This window comes from Callospermophilus lateralis, unplaced genomic scaffold (genome assembly GCF_048772815.1).
Source record: "Callospermophilus lateralis isolate mCalLat2 unplaced genomic scaffold, mCalLat2.hap1 Scaffold_86, whole genome shotgun sequence".
Lineage (NCBI taxonomy): Eukaryota > Metazoa > Chordata > Mammalia > Rodentia > Sciuridae > Callospermophilus > Callospermophilus lateralis.
In genome coordinates, this window is record NW_027516693.1 from 3,777,019 (window position 1) to 3,797,092 (window position 20,074).

At 47.6% G+C, this 20,074-nt stretch overlaps 1 protein-coding gene across 1 annotated transcript; it reads right to left on the bottom strand.

Annotated features, from left to right (window-relative positions):
- Positions 1–231: 231 nt before the first annotated feature.
- On the bottom strand, positions 232–2,332 carry Hoxc4 (homeobox C4). Its single transcript, XM_077108525.1, is given in 4 exon segments — positions 232–417; positions 420–653; positions 1,149–2,075; positions 2,222–2,332. Coding segments are annotated over 3 exon segments (771 nt in total). The 5' UTR covers positions 1,588–2,075; positions 2,222–2,332; the 3' UTR covers positions 232–319.
- Positions 2,333–20,074: the final 17,742 nt, after the last annotated feature.

Genomic DNA, 20,074 nt, shown 5'->3' on the forward strand with positions numbered 1-20,074 from the left:
TAAAAAATAAATAACCCCCCAAATGACCTTTAAAAAAAACCCCAGCAGGTACCATGCTAAGACAACATCACATGCTTAAAAGGGTCCTAAACAGTGGAAGGGAGAGAAGGGCAGGGGGCTTGTTTGTTTATCTGTTTTGTCTGTTTGAATTGACAAGGGAGGAGGTGGGAGAAAGAAAAGAACCAATATATATATATATATATATATATATATATATATATATATATATATATATATATTAAATTCTATAAATAAGAGTCAATTTGTGTGTGAGGGGAGGATGGGGGCATGGGGTGGGGGCAGGGGTGTGTGTTATGTTTTATAACCTGGTAATGTCCTCTGCCCGTTGCTGCTCCTGCGGCGTGGCGCTCTGGGAGTGGTCTTCAGAAGTGCCCGGGGTGGCTGCGGAGAGGGTGCCGGGGGCGCTGACCTGACTTTGGTGTTGGGGAATCGGTGGTCCTTCTTCCATTTCATGCGACGGTTTTGGAACCAGATTTTGATCTGCCTCTCAGAGAGGCACAGCGAGTGGACGATCTCGATCCTTCCGGTCAGGTAGCAGTTGTAATGAAACTCTTTCTCTAATTCCAGGACTTGCTGCCGGTTGTAGGCTGTCCTCGAGCGCTTGGGCTCCCCTCCGTTATAATTGGGGTTCACTGAGGGGGCGGGGGAGGGGAAAAGCAAATAGTGGGGTTCAGAGGCAAGTGAGGCTTGCTGCCCCCCACCCTCACCCCATCCTCAGCTTTGAGGAACAGGAGGAGGGAGTGGTGGAAATAAAGTCATCAAGCTAAATGGGTTATAAAGAAGTTGAAGGAAGCTAGAGACTTTGTAGTGTAATAAGAGGGGAATCCTCATTGTAACGACACTGAATTATTTATGCGCCCTTAGAAAGCGAGCATAGTTTTCACACATACATAACAGATCCTAGTACATGGCTCGGACTGCCCAGAGTAGCTAAGCCATAAAATTTATGGGGGATGTAATTACCCATTCTCGCTCGTAAATCCAGTTCAATTGTGCTAACCCAGAGTCGCTCCTGGAGAGAGAGGGGGAAGGAGAGAAAGGAGGACGGGGGCCGGAGGGGGCCAGGGAGGGTGGGGAGCGCCGGGAAAGAGGGAAGGGAGGGGGGAGCAAAAAGCAAAGTTGCCTACCCGTGCTAACGTGAATTTTTTTCATCCATGGGTAGACTATGGGCTGCTTGCTGGCGGCGCTGGAGGGATGGTCGGGGGCTGGCTGGCTGCAGGCTGGCAGGGCTGGGGACGGGGAGGCGGAGGCGCCTGAGAGAGGCGCCAGCTCGCATAGCGGCTGCGATTTCTCGGGGTGATGGTGGCCCGCCTGGGCCGGCCTGTGGCCTAGCGAATTGCCCGGCCCCTGGAGACTGGTGCAGCTATACTGGCGCTCAGGGTAGCTAGGGCGCGGAGGCGGTGGTGGGTACAGCTCCTGGTGGTGATGCTGGAATCCCGATTCCCTGGTCCGGCCGTAATATTCCGGACTGTGTTCAGGGATGTAGCTATTTTGCGAATATTCTTCGCATGGAGGAAATTTCGGATCGATGTAGTTAGAGTCCATCAAATACGAGCTCAAGATCATTAATTTCTGGAGTGGAAAATAATTTTTCTCGCTTTGTCATTTTTCTGCTCCATAAAGCCGTCCTACTAGCTAGCGACCCTGTAAAGTTACTTTCACCATGTGACTCCGCCGGCCAATCACACGGAGCAACCCAGTCCCCGGATAAGGAACCGAATCGCTTTATTCAAAATGTATCCAATTTTTTGTGTGTGTGGTGGTGCTGCTGCTTGTGGGGGGGGGTGATGGGGTGATAGCTGGTAGGGGCTGGGGTGCCCCCCTAGCGCATGCCCCGCCAGACATACAACTGACCCCTGCAAAAGGGGTTGGGAAGCTTCCAGCTCCTCTCCAAAGCCTGGGCATTTGGGGGCTGCCGGAAGGCTGTGCTTCAGCCCCCGCCCAGGGTCTTCTCCTCCAGTTGGCCCAGTGGGCCTCTGCTCCAGTGCTTTTCCAGCGGTCTCCATTCATGGCGATCGTGTTTCAATCTGTGTAGGTCACCAGGCAGCGCCCCTCTTTCGCAGGAAGAGGAAGTTGAATGAGGACTGGATTGGAGGTTGAATGGGGAGGGGCCCAGGCTAAGCCGAGGAGGCTGGAGAGCCTGGGGTGCCACGGATCCAAGGATCCCAAAGTCCAGCCACCCTCCCCCCTACACACTCACCCAACCCTCTGGCCACGGGGACGGCGAGGCAGGGTCCCCAGCTGGACCAGGCAGGTAGAGGCAGCCAGGATGCAAATGATTCTGACGTCATTTCTGGAGGTCTTGGGGTTGAGCCCCACCGCTGAAGAGAGACAGGAAGTGGTTGGCAAAAGCAGAGTTCAGAAGCCTTGCCCTCCCCTACTACCCACTGACCCTCCCTGTCCCAGACCTAGAGCAAAAGATCTCTTCTACTGCTGGCTCCTGTTTCCACTCTCCACGCTGCTGGGCCTTCTGTTTTCTGACAACTACCTCCAGACTGGCCCCTAAGGACCTCTGGCAAAAGGAGAGCTTTTTGAGGAAGAGGTCAGGGTCCCATGATGGTGCCCAGTCAGGGTCCTGGGAATTCTTCCTTCCCCATCCCCACAGAGAGAAGACCTAGCTAAAAGGGAGGCCTATCTGTGTAGAGCCTGCTTGCTTCCGGCCAGGGACTGTATCCATGTAACACGTGTGTTCACATGTAAACACATATTTCCTAAGGGCCAGCTATAGGCTGCCTTCCAAAAAGGAGGGATGGGGTCACCAAGCTGGGGAGGTAGGGCAGGTCTTGGGGGTTCTCCAGCCCATTCCCACCCGTACTCTCCCTCTGCCACCCACCCACAGGAATACCATGATGTGGGGGGTGGCAGGACCATAGAGGAGGGAGGGGCAGGGAAAGGCTGCTTTCCCAGCCCCCCTCCCTCAGCTAGGGTGGCCACATCATACCACCAATTCCAATTAACTGATCATCCATAACTCAGTGGGGGGGGGGGGCGGCAGTTGCAGAAGGGAAAGCCCAGGGAGGGAGCCGGGTCCCCTTGTTGTACTTGATAACAATTATAGTTTAAAATCATAGCTTGCCGGGGCTCGGCTATATTTTACTTGATAACAATAAAAGTGACACATAAAGTTAACTGTTTATGTTTTATTTATTAGACTAAATCTGCCAGCGGTGGTAGGAGCGCTTGCCTCGTCGCTACAGCTTTTATAGGGCTGTAAAACGTCATAAATCAGTCTCGCAGAATCGCCCGCACTCTTTGTGTCCGCGGCGGCGCAGGGCTGGCGGCCGCCGGCTGCCTGCTCCCTCCTTTCCACGAAAAGTCGTAATGTGATTTTTTCCCTCTGATTTTATTATTATGATCGCCGCCGTGATTAGTCAATCTACCTTTAATTCGCCTCCCTACGCTGCCTCCTCCCAGCCCAGCCTGGTTGACACTTGAATAAGTACCTTTTAAAACGGCATAACAACTATTTGAGGGTTTAATTAGAACATCTGCAATTAAGGGAATGAGGAGGCGAAAGGGAAAAAAAATAAAGGCCTTGTGAGAGGGAGACTGGAGGTAGGAGATTCCCAACCTTCCCTCACCAGCTTTGGGATGTGTGAGAGGGTCCCCACTTACAAATTAGGGCTCACCTTGAGGGCTGGAATGAGAGGGAAGATGGGCCACAGGTAATGCTCAAAGGGGCCAGTTCTAGCCTGGGACCCTAGCCGCCTGTCCTGCTCCAATGCTTAGATTCCCACCCCAGCCCAGGTCCACCCTGACCAGTTCTTGGTCCTGTGGGGGCTGGTGCTTGGGGAGGTCCCTGCATACCATCACTCCCCAGGAGGACAGGATCCTGCCCCCACTGTCACCAGCTAAGTAAGGGAGTAGGAATTCCCTGGAGGTATGCCTTCTCTTACAGGAGATTCCCAAACTCCTGAAGTTGATGAAGAACTCCTGCCCACATGGTGCAGGACCCTGTGAGTGTGTTTGGTTGGAAGTGGAACTTGAAGTTGTGAGTGAGGGAGAAGCAGTTACTTGATTGTTGGTGGTTGGGAACTGTGTGAGGGTTTTCTGTTTTGTAATTGTTGTGGGGTGGGCATTAATTACTGGCTGCTGGAAGAGGGCAAAGGGAAACTAGTTTTGAATCTGGAACTACAAAAGTTTGAACAGTAGCCTCAGACTGCCCCCAAGGGAAGGTTCAAAGCTCCAGAGAGCTCTAGTAGGGTGGGGGAAGGGTTGGTGAAGGGAGAGAAATATTTCCATCCCCACCCCCAATCTCCCTTCTAGGCCTGCACCTGGTTTCCAGATCATCCCAGCTGAGAATATTCTCTTTCCCACCTGAAGAAGTGAGCTCTCTGCCTGGTTCCCCTCCTTCTAGCCTTCACATCCACCTTCTACCAGCCCTGCTCCCCGTTTTAACCCTCTTTTCTTCAACCCTCACCCTCCTGAACTTATCCTGCTACACTGCTCCTCCCAGGTTTCTGAGCTCTAGTAGGAGGGTTGAGGAGACCTCTTGGGCCAATATGAGTAAGTAGACTCAGAGGGTTCAGATGCTTCCCATTGAATGTCAAGACTATCTTTGGTTATTAAGGTTAACAATATATATATATATATATATATATATATATATATATATATATATGCATACACACTATTAATACTTATTAAAATATTAAATATCCTTTATGCAGCCATAAATACGTTGAGTTCTCAATCCAGGTTTGCACAGCCAATGCAACCTGAATATCCAGAAAGTAAAAGCCAGGAGATAGCCCCAAATGAGCCCACACTTATCTACATCATTATAAAACCAACCCACCAACCCCCCAACTCTCTTTAGGCTCCTGCAGCTTAGTAGTAAGGAAGTCACCTATCACATAAATAAAATACCTCACCAAACATACACATACAAATATTTTTACCTGGAATTATTATTACAAGTATGGAAATAAAATCCTTTTGGAGGGCTCCTGCACTTAGCAATGGCTTAAATGGGATGGGAAAGGGGTACTAATGCAGCTCTGCCTGTGATGAACCTTGTATCTGGTCCTGCCTTCTTTTGTGCTTCCCCTCCTGCCTCTTGCCTTGCCAGCACAAGGACCTCCACCTCCATCTCTGCTCTGCCCTTCACCTCGCTCTGCCCCAATTTTATGTTTTATTTTTTTATGTTTTTCTGACCACCTTTTGCCAGAATCCAAATGCTCTCTGAATGCTGCCCCAACCCCATCTCCTTTTTAAATCTTGATCTGGTTTCTCTTTAGGAAACATGTTTCAGTACAAAGCGCTTCCCTTCTGACACCACTGAAGAAAAATATGTGTCCATTGTGTGTGAGGCCTTATTGTGCCTGGATTACCATACTGACCATTGGATAACCCATATTCCTCCCCTCCCCAGTAACAAGCTGCTGGCTGAGAGACCTCAGCGGCTCCACAGATTCTGTGCTGCATTAAAATCTCACCTCTCACGTTCCCTGGATCTTCCAAGGGAGAAAAATAAATGAGAGAACCAATGCAGAATTTGGAGAGCAAAGAGAAGGAAATCAAGGGTCATTCCTTTCCCACTCTCAAAAGTGCAGTTTATTTTTACATGTATGTGTTTGGTTTTACATTGTGATTGTTGATGTTTTAGGGATTAAAAATTGCATCGTGTCTTTTTCCTTTTCCTCAAATAAATAGACTTTTAGATGATATGCAATCAGGCAATTAATTCATTTCATTTAGATCTTTCTAACCCTTCCCCCGCCAAAATTTGAAAACTCCAAATTGGAACAAGACTCTCATACCATTTTTCTTTTGTGTGTTTGTGTGTGTGTGTGTGTGTGTGTGTGTGTGTGTACACGCGCAAGTACGTGGATATATGTGTGTTTTTGTCCCTTTCTAATGCTAGCAGGCCAGGCTAATATATGCAAAAGAATATGCAAATACTTAATTGATTTTTTCTTAAATCTCTTGTCAGTAAAAGTAATGAATTGGTCTAAAATGATTTTAATAACCCGGACGTGTCACCAGAAAATACACAACCTTCTTTGTTTTTTTTCCTTCTGGAATCATTTATAGTCTCAAAAAAAAAAAAAAAAAGAAGCAATCATGGAATGTTAATTTGTCCCCCTTTAAAATATTAAAGATGAATTTCTCTTGTTTGTTCTGAGACCATAGGCAAGGTCCTCCCGTGGATTTCCCTCGCCTTGCCATGCCTTCCTTGAAATTCAATTTTCCTCAAATCTCATTTAAAGTGGCTTTTTAAAAAGTGGCCGCATTTTAATATTGGTTAGACAGAGTGACCTGCATTTCACCTCGGGTGTTTGACTTGTTCCAATAGGTCACTGCCATGGGGTTATTGATGGGGAAACTCCATTGAAATTTGTCTCTTCGCAAATGGCCTTTAGATCTTCCAGCAAGTTCAATAACTAGTTATAATGTGGAAGGGGAAAAATGAAGGCCCTGGGCTAACGAATTTGATGTTTCATTTTTATGCTGGAGAAATTGTTAGTTAGTGGTTGGGTTCTCCACCCCCTTCTTTGCTCATCCCAGCTTCATTGACCCCCCCCCACTCTCATCCAAGGCTGCTGGATTATAATCCCTTTAAAACTTGATTTGGGTTGTCTCTTTCTCTCTTGGGTGCAAACTTTATTTCTTACTCTAAATATTGTTTTTGTTGTTAAAAATTTTGAAGTGTGGATGCAGAAAGCTTGTTCTGCTGGAGGTCTGAAACCTGAACTTCTTTGTTAGGAGAAGGACTTTTAAAGGAGCCTAAATGTTGCTTGAAAAGATCTAAAAATTAGTCTGGCCTTAGTTTACCGAGTACTCCCTGGCCCAATGCTCCCAGGATTGTGGAATGGAAAGGAAACTGGAAACACTTTTGGAGTTTGATGAGGATATCTGAAGGTGTCCTAATCTATTCTTGGCTGCTGACCTGCCCTACTAGGGCAGGCACCTAGGACCAAAAAAGGCAGATGCTGGAAAAAGCTAAGGATAAAGGGAGAATTTCATGGACCAGAGAAGGTAATCCTAGGTTCCCTCCTAGGTTAGAGTCAGAAAATGTATGGGGACATGGACGGGTAACAGCTTGTCAAACTCCACTCCTTCACAAGGAGGGAGCTCCTGGAAAGCTCTAAGACGTGCATTTTAGTGAACTAAAGAGCAGAAGAAAATGACAGGGTTGATGGAGATTTTATAAGGTTCTTCCCTTTCCCCCCAAATTTTAAAGAAATGGGAGAGGAAAGGGCAGAGGAATGGAGGGAAGATCTTTATTCTATGCCTGGAACCATAGACAAGCTGGGGAGCCCTTGGCTCCTCCAGAGAAGCCTCTGTGAATAGGAGCTGTGCAGATTTCCCTCTCTGACCCAGACACACCAGATCATCACCATTATTAACCTCAGTAATAACAAGAACATCTTCCCCTCACAAAATAGAGCTCTCTGTGTGCTTTATTTTCTCTTCTTCCAGGAACTGTTCTTCTCTTTCCCTTCCCAAAGGGGTCCAGTTTCCTTATCCCGAAGTTTCCCCTTTAGCCCACTGGCCTTCCTCTGGCCTCACACCGGCCTCCAAATCTGGCCCATACATCAGAGTTAATCCAAAGAAACACCTTGAATCCCGAGATGGTGGGATCAAGGTCAAAGAAAATTTAAGTGCCTGAAACTAGGGTGCTACCTCCCTCCGTCCCCTCAAACCCAGAGGCAGCATGTTGGTGCCAATCTGGGTTTTTCAGACAAACTTGCCTCGGCAAATCCGTGGCACCAGTGGGATCTGGGGAGCAGCCTTCAACTGCAACTGTGCATCTCAACCCCGTGAGAATGGGGAAGCCTGAGAAGAAGCTATCCGCGACTTGAGGATCTGCCTGGGAGAGGGCACAGTCTCTGCTCTTCCCAGTCAAGCAGGAATCAATAGCGATCTGCTACAAACTTCCCCGCAGCCGATCAGCGCGCTCCAGCCGGGCGGCAGACATCCCCACGCCGCTCGCTCGCCTCGGCCCCGCGCTTCGGCCGCCTCCACCGGGAACCCAGGACCCCAGCCTCGGGCCTCGCCCCCTCCCTATCTTAATTACGTGATTGATTTTCGGTTGGGCCGCTTCAGGACGCCTCTGCCTCCGACTGTTTAAATCTTTGGGCTCCCTTTTTGTATTTCCAAGTCCTCCCGACCAGGTGTAATTCAGAGACTGCCCGCCCCTGGGGCAAGCGGCGGGCTCGCACGGTGCGGCCTGGGTCGGGGTCCCCGCGGCGGCCTCGCCCTGTAGCCCTACCCTCCACGAAGTGGCCTGGCCACGTTGTTAGGCGCGGCCAGGTCTGCAGCCGCCCCACGGCGCGCTACTCTGATAACTGTAGTCTTACCCATTCGCCTTTCTGAATTATTTTGTGCTCCATTATGTTATGATAGAAAAAAAAAATAATGCTCCCAGTTTGGGTTATCACTTCGTGCCTGGCCTCAGAGCTGGGCTGTCTGCATTTTTGTCGTCACTCGAGTAAAATGTGAACCATATAGTCTGCGTTAAGATCTACAGAAGCAAGGACACCTGACTCCAATCCCTAAAGGAACTCGGGTTCCTTTCCCTAAACACCTGGGCTTCGCCCTGGCGGGTGATAAACGCCAGGGGAAGCAAATTCGGCCACAACTTCAGGCTACTAAGCGCCAGTGGGACCGCAGAGCTGGGGATCCTGGCCGCGGTCCTTAACCGGCACTGCGCGGCTGGATTTGATTTCCACTTCATGGCCCCAGACAGAGGCCCCCTCACCCTGGCAGCCCCATCGGGCACAGGACGGCAGCCTCCAGGAGTACAGGAACAAGCGGTTCAGCCCCTCCACCGAGGGGACTGAAGGTGAGGCAAGGAAGGGGAAGGGGGGATTTAAATTTAGAGAAGAGTAGATTTAGGGTGGGGAGAGGAAGGGGAAGACAAGAATATAGAACAGGAGCCCTTTCTCCCCCTGAAGTTGACCTCTTTCCCTTTCTCTCATCCAGGAGAAACTCTTTGCCCCTACCAAACTGCTTCTTTCCCCCTTACTATTTCATTTACGTACAACTAATAAAAACTTCTCTGCTTATTTTATCATGTCCTGTTCATTCTTTGATCCTTTCTCATGAGGTAACAATGAGCTGCCAGTAGCAGTCTTTAATGTATGTGTGTATGTATGTGATATATATGTGCATGTATATATGTTTTTATATATTATTTATATACATATAAATATATATATTTATTCTCCCCTAGGGGAGAGGGGGGTGTTTGGAATGTCTTTCTCACTGCAGAAGTTCAATGAGGCTCAAGTTGGCTGCAACCTTTTCCCAGTCCCCTGACTTACAACACACAAATTCCTGCCCCCCCAATCCCTTCCCCCACATCAATGTTGCTGGGTAAAAAAGAGTCCGCCTGCCTGGCTATTAGGATTCTGGAGACGTTGGCATCTGTAGCAATCATTAGTCAAAGCCGCAGAAGCTAAAGGAGCCGAGGAGTTGGACAGAAAAAAATCTTGGAAATGATCAATCAATCCCCACCGATAAGAGCACGACTGCTGGGGGCCGCTTAATTGGGCTTGAGACACCAAGAACAACTGGAGAGGGGGCACCTATGGTTTGTACAATGACCCTGGCATCATTTGGGTACCCTACAAAAATGGGTGGGACTTACCCTTTCCTCCAAATTTCAAAAACCCTGTTAGGGTGGCGGGGTGAGGGAAGGAGATCTATATGCCCCTCACCCTGGGACCCATTAGGAACTGCACTGGAGGGCTCTCCACTTTTCTCTTTGCCCCTTCTCTTTAGTGGCTGCCTTTGCAGGTTCTGCAAGCTGGGGAACATAGCTTGGGACCTCCAACTACAGAGACAGCCTGGAGAGAGGCAGTTATCTCTAGAGTGGGTTTCAGGGGGGGCAGATAACGGACTAGAATTGGAGTTAGCCTTAATGATAGTGATAGAATCACTTGTTTTAATAGGCAAAACATCCAAAATATATTCATTCCCCACCCCCACTCACCTGACATCTTTATAGATCAAGAGAGACAGAGACAGAAATGCAGTAAGTGTAAGTTCTTCTAGAGAGAGATCTACACCTACACCCAGATATGTGCATTATGGAACTATCTCTAAACATATATTCAAACATTTTAAGTTTGCAGAAAAACTGCAATAACTATAAAGTTCCCCAAATATGTAGCTTCAATATATAGCTATTTTATGGGCTAGGACCCTTGAATAAATCTAGATAAAATTTCAAAATAAAGATTGAACAACACATACATAGTTCTTTCCAACTTAGAAAAAAACACCAAATATTCATTTAGATGTTTAGAGAGAGCTATACCAATACATCCTATCATATAAACCAACCTTTATAGGAAGAGTGGTAATGTTCAAAGAGGAATCCAACAGAGGACTATGTTCACTATGGATGTATGCATCTAAAGATGTGTAGGTCTGCATTTAAATGTGGAGCAGAAAGGGATGTGAAGCATACATCCTGATACAGACATAGAACAATCTATAAGTGCATTTTCATGTATACAATTATAGTAGTGCTCAGATCTCCACAGAGACACATGTATTTGCTGGTGTACTAGGAATTGGGAGGATTCCCTGGTGTTTGTGGGTTTAGGGTGTGGTGTCCCAGCCCAGACTTCTCTGGGGAGTGGTTCAGAGAAAATGGAGCCTTCTCAAGTACTAAGAGGATCTAGGAACTCATAAAATTTATGGTTTCCTGCATATAGGAGCATTTTACTGGCAATAGATATGAGTCCTGATGCCTGCCCATACCCCGCAACACACAAAGGGTCCTGATCTGATGTAGACCACACTTAAGAGCAGGATTATTCAATTCTTTTTCCTTTAGTTCCCTAGCCCATGGATGAGAATGGGTAGGGACTTGTGCAGGTTGGGATATCTTTGGTAGGGGAAGGCTCATTATAATTACAAAATAGAGCCATCTGGGTAATATATATTTTGTATGGAGACAGCTTGGTAGAGAGATATGTAAGAAGACTGTGGGCTTATACACACACACACACACACACACACACACATACACACACACACACCACTTAATTACATGAAACACAGTCACAGACTTCAAATAGTTTCCTCCATTCCTACAATAATGGATGAGGTACTCTATATTCCTCATTCTTATCTCTTTCATAGTTCCCAGGAGTTCTTTCTCTTCCACACCCAAGATCTCTACTTGTCAAGAAGCTGCTTTAAGGTTAGGAAAAGAGGTTACAGAGAGACAGCAGCCCCTAAAGAGTTAGCCCATAGGAGTCATGGTATTTGCAGATAGGCTCTGAAGTCTTTTGCCTTCAAACTTAATTCCTTTGTGATTAAAGTTTGAGGGACAGAGATCTGTACTGGCAAAAGAAGAACCAAGGTTGCACAATTTCTACATCTGGAACATTGGAGGAGGGGATCACCAGAGGCCCTGTTCTTATTGGAAGAAGAGGATTTGGAGGACTATGAACATTTTTTTTTCCACTCTGGTTTACTAGGGAAGGGAAACAAGGAGGAGCCTCAGGTGGGCTTGGGGACTTGCAATCCAATCTAGTTAGCCAACTTGGGGAAAGTGATTTACAAAGCAAAAACTAAGATGCTACTTCTTGAGAAGTCACCAGATCAAAACAACCTCCTCTAGGTGTTTATGACCCTATCTCTACTCCCAACAGGAAAATCACCCTCAATAAAACCTTGGCCCACGCCCCTATTCTCCATCCAAGGGAGGAGGGGGAGACACAATCTGAAATGAGGGACCTGACCTTTATTCTCTTTAACACACACACACACACACACACACACACACACACACACAACACACACTTTCAGCCAGAAAGTTGACTGTTTTAAAGAGGTTGTTTTTTTTTTTCTAGAAAAGATTTTTCTCCAATGTTGTAGCAAAGAAACAGCCCTGAGGGGTTTGGAGTTGAGCCTGAAACAGCACAAAGGGTCAATTACATAAGGGTCTGGCTTCCTAGGCCCCCATGGCCCTACAACTCAGTCTGGGCCAATGGGACACTGAGGGTCACCAAAATCCTAGCTGCTACCAGCTTGGGGAGGAGGGAGAAAGAAGAAAACTCAGCACTTGTTCAGAGCTAAGGGGCTGGAGATGGGGAGGGCAGGACAAATGTTTTCAGACTGAGCTGATAAGCAGAATAGAGTAGGAGAGAATTGGGCAGTTGGTTGAAGACTGGTTTACTGTCTCCAGCTCAGGCTTTTCACCTCTATCAAACCATACTTTCATACATACACTAGTTTCTACATGTTCAGCTATTCTGGTGTTTAGGGACAGAGAATGAGAGAAGTAAGGATCTCTAGAGGGCAGAACCAGTTTGCTTTACCTCTTTGAGACCTATGATGCAATAAGAAAAGATCTCAGGAAAATAAGCTCACACATTTTACCTAGACTAGTTTTTTTCTAGAAAAGAAAAACCATAGTGAAATGGTAGAGATGGTAGAGAATGGCTAAGAATCGTAGTAGAACTAGAGAGGTAGCCTTCTTCCCTTACCAGCTCTCTAGCATATCCAGAGCCTTCTATGCTACCTCTTACCTCACCTTCTAAGGAATGGTCATCAGAGCTGAACAAGGTTCTGGATAACTTAATGACCTAGTTCAACTGTACTAGGCCCCACACAGTACACACACACACACACACACACACACACACACACACACACCCTTTTTCCACTCATGAGCCTTAGGAATGGAAGAGGGAGATGAATCCCAGGGTTCTGTTGGGATCAAGGACAAAGAGATCTCTATCACCACAATTCCTAGACTCAGACTCTGTCTTGTGATTCCTTGGGCTCCTGGGGTCCCATCAAAGTAGCCAGGGAGATTTTTATTAGGACAATCCACTAGGGGTTATAAGAACCCAATAAAGTGGGGAGGGGAGGAAGGGATATGACTTTCTTGTCTCTCTAACAACCTAGTCTTCTCCTTTTATTGAATCCCTAACCCAACAAGCCCAGCTTAACATCCTGATTTCAGATTTTCTTTTTTCTCCACTTCCAAGGGCTTCAGAAGCTCTTGTTCCACTGTAGAGGAGGCTCAGAGTAGCAATGTTCTCGAAGTAAAAGTGATGCAGAACATTGGAGGAGGGGATCACCAGCTGGCCCCTCAGAATCCCAGAACAATGATGTTTCAGCATTCCCCTTCTCAAAAACAGCTGAAGCAGTTACAGTCCAAGTGTATCAAAGAAACAGTTTGCTTGACCATTAGGAGGGTTTGAGGCCCTCTGAAGAATCTTCATCCCCAATGCCTGTGTGGACAGAGACAATCTCCCCATGCCTAGCTCTCCTCCTTCATCATGGGATCTGGTAAGCCCAGTGTGAGAAGTCTACACTGAAAGTGAAAGCCAGTCTCAGAAAAGGCTACCACACCTTCTACTAAGGAAAAAATGAGTCTGGGCTTTAATTCTAACACATAAAAGAGGCAAATGGAGCAGTGTGGTTGAAGGTGATTTAGAAAGTAAGGGATCTCAATGATTTCTGATAACAGTTTCCCTCTTCCTGATTTTTCATCCTAATCCTTCCCACCTGGCCTGTGGCATTGTCCCCAAACCAGCCCTGCCCAGAAGACAAACAAACAAGCAGGAGTGTTGACAGAGGCCAGCTCAAATCAGCTATCACTCCTATCCTATCCTTAATGCCTTCAGAGGAGGGCTTAAAGGTGCAGGTACCATAGCCCTTCAAAACTCCTGCCCCTTAGCTTAAGGACTATAGGAGACCAGGAAGAGGAAGGGTAGGAAACAAACCAGAAAACTAACCCTGGAATAAAGTCCTGATGATGGAGTTGGTGAAAAGAATGCCCAAGTCTGGACCTACCAGTGGATTAGCTCAGGGCCAGCCTAAGTATTCAGAAAATGCAAGCATTTCTGTCATACATATACATTCTCTATGCTATCAGATGCTCTTGCCCAGAAAAAATTGTCACCCTTTGCTTGCTCTGATCTGACTCAAGTAAATACAACATCAAATTTTACACTTTCAGAGACTGTGTCTTTTGATAGCTATTGGCCAGAACACAGGATCATCACCTAGTCTATCATCACTACATACATATTTGTTATTTGTTGCTAGAGATTGAAACCAGGGATTCCTACATGCTAAGCTCATGCTTTATCACTGAGCTACACCTCCAGCCCTATTATTACATCTTGTTAGAAGAAAAGAAGGGGAAAGGGCTTAAACAAATCCATCAACCATTAATATGGAAGATAAAGAGGGTTCTGATTCTGTGTCCACTCTTCTCCAGAATTCTTTTCTTAACTGATTGAAAGTTGCTTGACAAACTATAAAGATACTCCACACAATTTTCAAACCAAATCTCTACTTTTGCCCCCTTCCCCAAACCCTTCTCCAACCATACTTGAAGCAATTTAATAAAATGGTTCCTGGAGCACTTCCAGAAAGGTAAATTAAAAGGGGTATCCTTTAATTGCCCCCACCTGCCCCCATGAGGATCAGAAGGGAATAAAAACTTCTAAAAGGTAAGTGTATATAGAGAGAGTAATCATGGTCACAATTTGAATTCAGAGTTAGAGTTCATTTGCACTATAGACTAATTTAGAGTTCACTTCTATAAAGCCCAGAACATTATCTGGGATCATGCTGGCAGACATGGAAATGCTTCAGAATGTACTCCCACAACTTCAGCTCCCTGTACAACTGAGATTGATGGTTAACATTCTACTTAGTTAGAAACTGAGGACACAGCCAAAGACTCCGTAGTGCTGGTGCAGGGACAGAGGAGGGGGGCTCATATCACTCTTCCCCTCCAAATCTGAGATAGAACAGAACCAGGAGCTAAGGGCATGGTGAGAAGGGAGAAAGGAAGGAAAGGAATGGAGAGGAAGAGCTAGACAGAAACCAAGCACTCTTTTGCTGATTGGTTGCTTGCCATGTGACCCTGCTTAGCACATTTCTCATTGGTTGCTTGCCCTCTTCTAGGATGAAAGAACTAGGAACAAAATTAGAAGCCTTTTGGGTTGGCTGGGGCACACTTGTACCTGATTGCCTACCCATTTCCCTCCAGGGATGATCAAATGCAGATGCCTGAAAGGGGTTGGGAAAATCTCAGACTTCTTTTGTGTTTGTTGTCTTGTTTCCAGGTGAAAACAACAGAACAGTAAAAAACTGACCTGAGGCAAATTATTTAAGGGAAAGAAGATCTAATTTGTGACAGGAAGGGCGATGGTATTTAAATGAAAGTTTTTAGCTTAAAAACCAGAAAAGAGGGTGAGGAAGTCATTGAAAACCTCAAGAGGTGTTGGCTATGTAAATCTGTTACATAGATGCCCATACAGCCCTCTACACAAAAAGGGAACAAAACTGAGACTTGGCTAGGAGTCAGAGAAGGTGGTGAAGTCTTGCCAGGGTGTGAGACTTTGGTTCTGGCTAAATTCCTGGCAAAACACCATTAACCTCTATGCTAGGGCCCTGGGGAGGCTTATAGGAGTGCAAGAGTCAAATTATGGGCCATGGAAACTCCCAACTCCCCAAGCTTGGATGGGAAAGTTTCCAGAAACCTTCAAAATTACAGACTGGTGGGGAGGAGAGAGTTGAGGAGGATAGGTAAAGTGGGGAGGAGAGAAGTCAGGAGGAAATAGGCTACTGGAGAGAATCCTCTGGGATCCAAACACTTCCCAGGGAAACAAAGATCTCAGGCTGGAGGATGAGAAAGGCCAACTCTTGGAATACAATTCTTCTCACAGTGAGACTCTGCTTGATTCCTGCTTTTGGGTCTCTGTCTTCCCAGAGTCTGCCTAGCTATTTCTAGTTGATTCTCTCCCCTTCCCTAGTTCCTTGGGCCTGGGCATCTGAGTGTGCTAACAGCACTCCCTCTTCATCACCCAAATGCACCTTTCCACAAAACAGGTACCCAGACCTCTCTGGCTCCAAGGCAGCCTCCCCTTCCGGAAGTTTGTTCCCTCTTCTCCACTCCCCTTTCCATCTCCTGTTGGCCTTCTGCCTGCTTCTGGAGGAGACTGAGTTCATATGTTGTCACTTTCCTGGCTTAGCTCCTGGTGACAGTGACGAATGGGAGTGAGTATGCACTCTCAGGTGTGGAGGACATGTGCCTCCTATGCCTGATTCTTCTGCTACTCCTCCCCCCGGAAAACTGAAGGGAGCCCCTCCAAAACCCCCTGAGGAGTGACCCCAGGATACAATGCTCAGATTGGGTCCTGTTACCTCTATCCCATAAAGATCGCTCCTCAGGATGGAAAGCTTTCTAGTCCAGCAAAGATATTGTCTCCATTCCCTCCCATCCAATACACATTGATATTACATTCACAGAGAAAAAACCTCTAGGCCTCCTGGGGCCTAAGTTTTACCTGAGCCAAGGACTAGAGATGCCAGAAAGATCCCAGCAGCTTGAGGCAGGGGGAAGCATGAACTGCACTGGCCCCAGACAAAGACCCCAGACTTTGGAGACTGGGACTGCTGGCCACCCAGGCCTAGTGGTGAGGGGCGGGGGAGAAACTTTGGGAGCAGTCCAGGCAGCAGCCTTTGGGTCTGAAGCCACAAAGCCCTCCTTCCCTGCCTTTCTCCCCAGCTTCCCTTTCTGCCTGGATTCTGGGCCACTAGCCAAGGACTGAACTGGCCCCTCCCTGGAACAGAAGACCCCAGAGGCACTTTGCACTTGTGTCTAGAGTTTACACACTCGTACAAACAACAAACAGAAACAACCCATGTCTCTGCCACTGGCTTTCTTCCCAACTGAGAGGGAGTGAGGAGGACCTTACAAAACTCTAAGGAACCATGGCGTCTTTCTGGTTTACATTCAGAGACAAAACGGGGTAGGGAGGAGAAGACTGCTTTGGGGAGACAAGTTCCCCCTTCCTACTTCCCAGCCGCTTCCTCTCCTCTCCCACCCCAGCATGGGGAGGCTTCCCCCCTACCCTTAATGAGTAGAAACTGCCTTCTTTCAAGTGGTGGAGGCGGGGGAGTTAGGTAAATGGGAGAAAGAGTCTGAGAGAAAGAGAGAGAGGGAGAGAATTAACTCACAGCATTCGCCTGCGATTCATTTGCGAAGATGTAACCTCTCTCGCCATCATCCCCAGCGCCATAATCCCCTCTAACTGCCAGACCCTCTGTCCTAGCATTAAACCTCACCAGCAGCTGCGTGGCTGGACAGTTAAGATTATATATGATGTAAATATATTGTGGGTTTGTCAGCTCTCCCTACACCATAAAACTTGGTTTAATGACATCACGTGGTCCCCCAAGAGCCACTCACGGGCTTGCCTTTGGGCCATTCACATAAATAACCTCCAAAAGTTTCAAACTCCTAAATTCACATAGAAGCTGTGCCTATTTTTCTAATGCTCAGTTACACTAAAAAGCCCTCGTGCTTCTTTTTTGCCCCACCCCACACCCCCCTTGCAGGGTGGGGAGGGGAGAGAGGGTGGATACTTATTAATTTATTTACTTACTTAGTTACTTGCTTACTTATTTCCATAAGGACCTGTCACCTTGGTGGTCGTGTTGATATTTTTTCTTCCTATTTTTTTTTTCCTCCTCTCTCCTCTAATTGCTCAGAGTGGGCCGTGTCCCCTCTTCCCACTACCCCAGGAAGGTAAGTCATGCTTCTTCCCCTTCTTTCTGGCTGCCAGAGTGGGTGGGTTCCAGGGAAAAGTGGAGAGGCAGGCTTGATGGTCTCCTTTTGGGACCCAGAAGCCCCTTCACTTACTCCTCCAGAGCAGTGCCAGACCCTGGTACCTGGAGATTGTTCCAGGAGGCTGGCTGGTGGGGCAGCTTCCTCTGAACCCTAAGCAGAAGCTTCTGCTCAGGGGGAAAACAAAGGTCTGGGCCTCACCCACCCTCAGTGCAGGGGAGTAAATCCAAGGCCTGTGGCTCCTCTGCCGCTGCTGGCACTGCTGCCGCTAAAGCTGAGGCTGGGCCTGGATGCAGGCCTGCAGGCTGTGACAGGAGGGAAGAGAGCAGGTGTCTCCCCAAGCGTGGCCAAGCTGAGGCAGTCCTTCAGCTCCTTCAGGGAAGGAGAGGCCCAGACCCTGCTGGGAAGAGGCGGACAGTGCCAGAGGGAACTGGTGCACCTTGCCTGGTGGGTTTGAGCAAGGTTGTCCCCAGTCCCAGTAAAACCCTTGGTTCTCCCCTGGTCTATCTCCTGGGGAGGAAGCACAGACCCTCTGCAGCCTGGGAGGCTGGTGTGGGTGAGTGCAGGCGACATTGCCTCTTTCTTAGTTAACTGTTACCCACCGGAGACGCCAGTGCTTCTTCATGCTTCACTGCTCACCCAATAGTTTTACTCAGCATGGAGAAAAAATTAAAATAACTCCCTGATGAAAATTACACATTTTATTTCAGAGAGGTGGGAGGGGGGGAGAGAGAGAGAGAGAGAGAGAGAGAGAGAGAGAGAGAGAGAGAGAAGAGTTAGTGCTGGTGGGCTGGGCTGACCCTCTGTGCAAGTTGAGGAGAGATATCACTGGTGCTCTAACCAGGCCTGAGTGCAGTATGAAGGGGAAGGGTAATAGCAATGGGTGCTAATCATGGGGTGAATAAAAGCTCTTGGGTCTTCTAAAAATGATGGACTGGTAGCCTAGACAGTAGGATGCACCAAAGTCAGTCCTTATAATAAATCCAACGAGCATCAGCATTAATAATCATAAATATTCCCCCTGCCCCTCCCCAGAGCGCCTCTGCTCCCTTCCTTCTTGGCTGTCAGAGCAGCCTCTTAGCCCAACTCCAGAACCCCACCCCACCAGTGCGGGGGGGCCTAGGCTAGGCTCCAGGAAATCACCCCATTGTGGGAGGTGGGAGAGGAAATGCAGTAAAGTTTTATGGACCCTTTTCACATTTGTTTCTCCTATAAAGTGCTTCCTCCCCCAATTCATCCCAGGAGCCTGGAGGAGAGAGGAGCAGAGCCTAGGCCCAGACCAGACTCAGAGACGACCTGAATTAGCTGCCTTTCCTCTCCCTAGAGGCTACTCTCCCTCTTCACACAAAATCTGAGCCTGAGATAAATGATGGCAAAAAGACATGACACTGGCACTGGTCTATACAACTCTTATCCCACTTAATTGTTCTACATAGCCCTAGACCTCCTAGGAGGAGGGGGAAACCACTTGAACATTTCCTGCCAGGCAGGTATACACTGCATATTGCTCTCCCTCTCATCTCCCCAGCATCTTGGAAAGCTGAAGTACACCTAAGTCAATTTCCCCAGCACCACTTTGTCCAGCAGTACCAACTCTCTGGGAGGTCCTTCTGGAGCCAAGTGGGTCCTTAGACTAGGGGCTCAACCCTCTTATGTCCAGTAAAGCCCCAGGACCACCTAGCCCTAGGGGAGATCTTCAGAGGCCTATAAGGGCCTGAGTCTGAGCACGGCGGAGCCACTGATCCTCCCTACACATCATCTCTGGTGTGGAATGAAGGATACTGCCAGTCTAGAAGTCTCAGATACACCCAGCCAAGGTGGGAATGAATGTAGAGGCCTGAATACCCTGGGTAGCCACTGCATGGGAAAATGCCAGTATGGGAGGACCTTCTTAGAGCTAAGAATCAAGAAAAGAACTCACGTTCACTTCCCTCTTCTTGCTGTCCCTAGAAGCACCTAAAATATATATATATTTTTTTTAAAGGAAAGGCTTAAAGACTGTAGGCCTCCCCTAACCCTCACAGCTCATTTTGACACTTTGCCCCAGTACATGCCCTAAACAGACAGGAGCCACTGCGTCTTTAGTCCTGTTCTCTCTTGGTCTTTATTTGATATGACAAAATATAGTTTCAGGAAGAACCCCAGAGTCAATAAATAGTTGGGCAAGAGCAATGGAGCAGGAGGGAAAGAAAGTCATGGCAGGAACTGTGGGATGGCATGGAGCCTCTAGGATCACTTGCTGGGGTCCTGTGGCAGGAAACCCCAATAGCTGAGCTAGCTAGGGGTTTGGGGCTGCGGACCTGAGAGGGCATGCAGCAGGCTGGATTGGGTAGGCTCCCAGTCTTCTTCTTTTTTTTTTTTTTTTCCTTTTTTCGGGGAGAGGTTTGGAGAGGATAGGGCAACCTAGAGGACCCTAAGGCCATGTTCAGTCATCTCCCCCTTTCATATGCAAATCATTAATAAGTGAAGACCGCGTTTAGTGAGTTT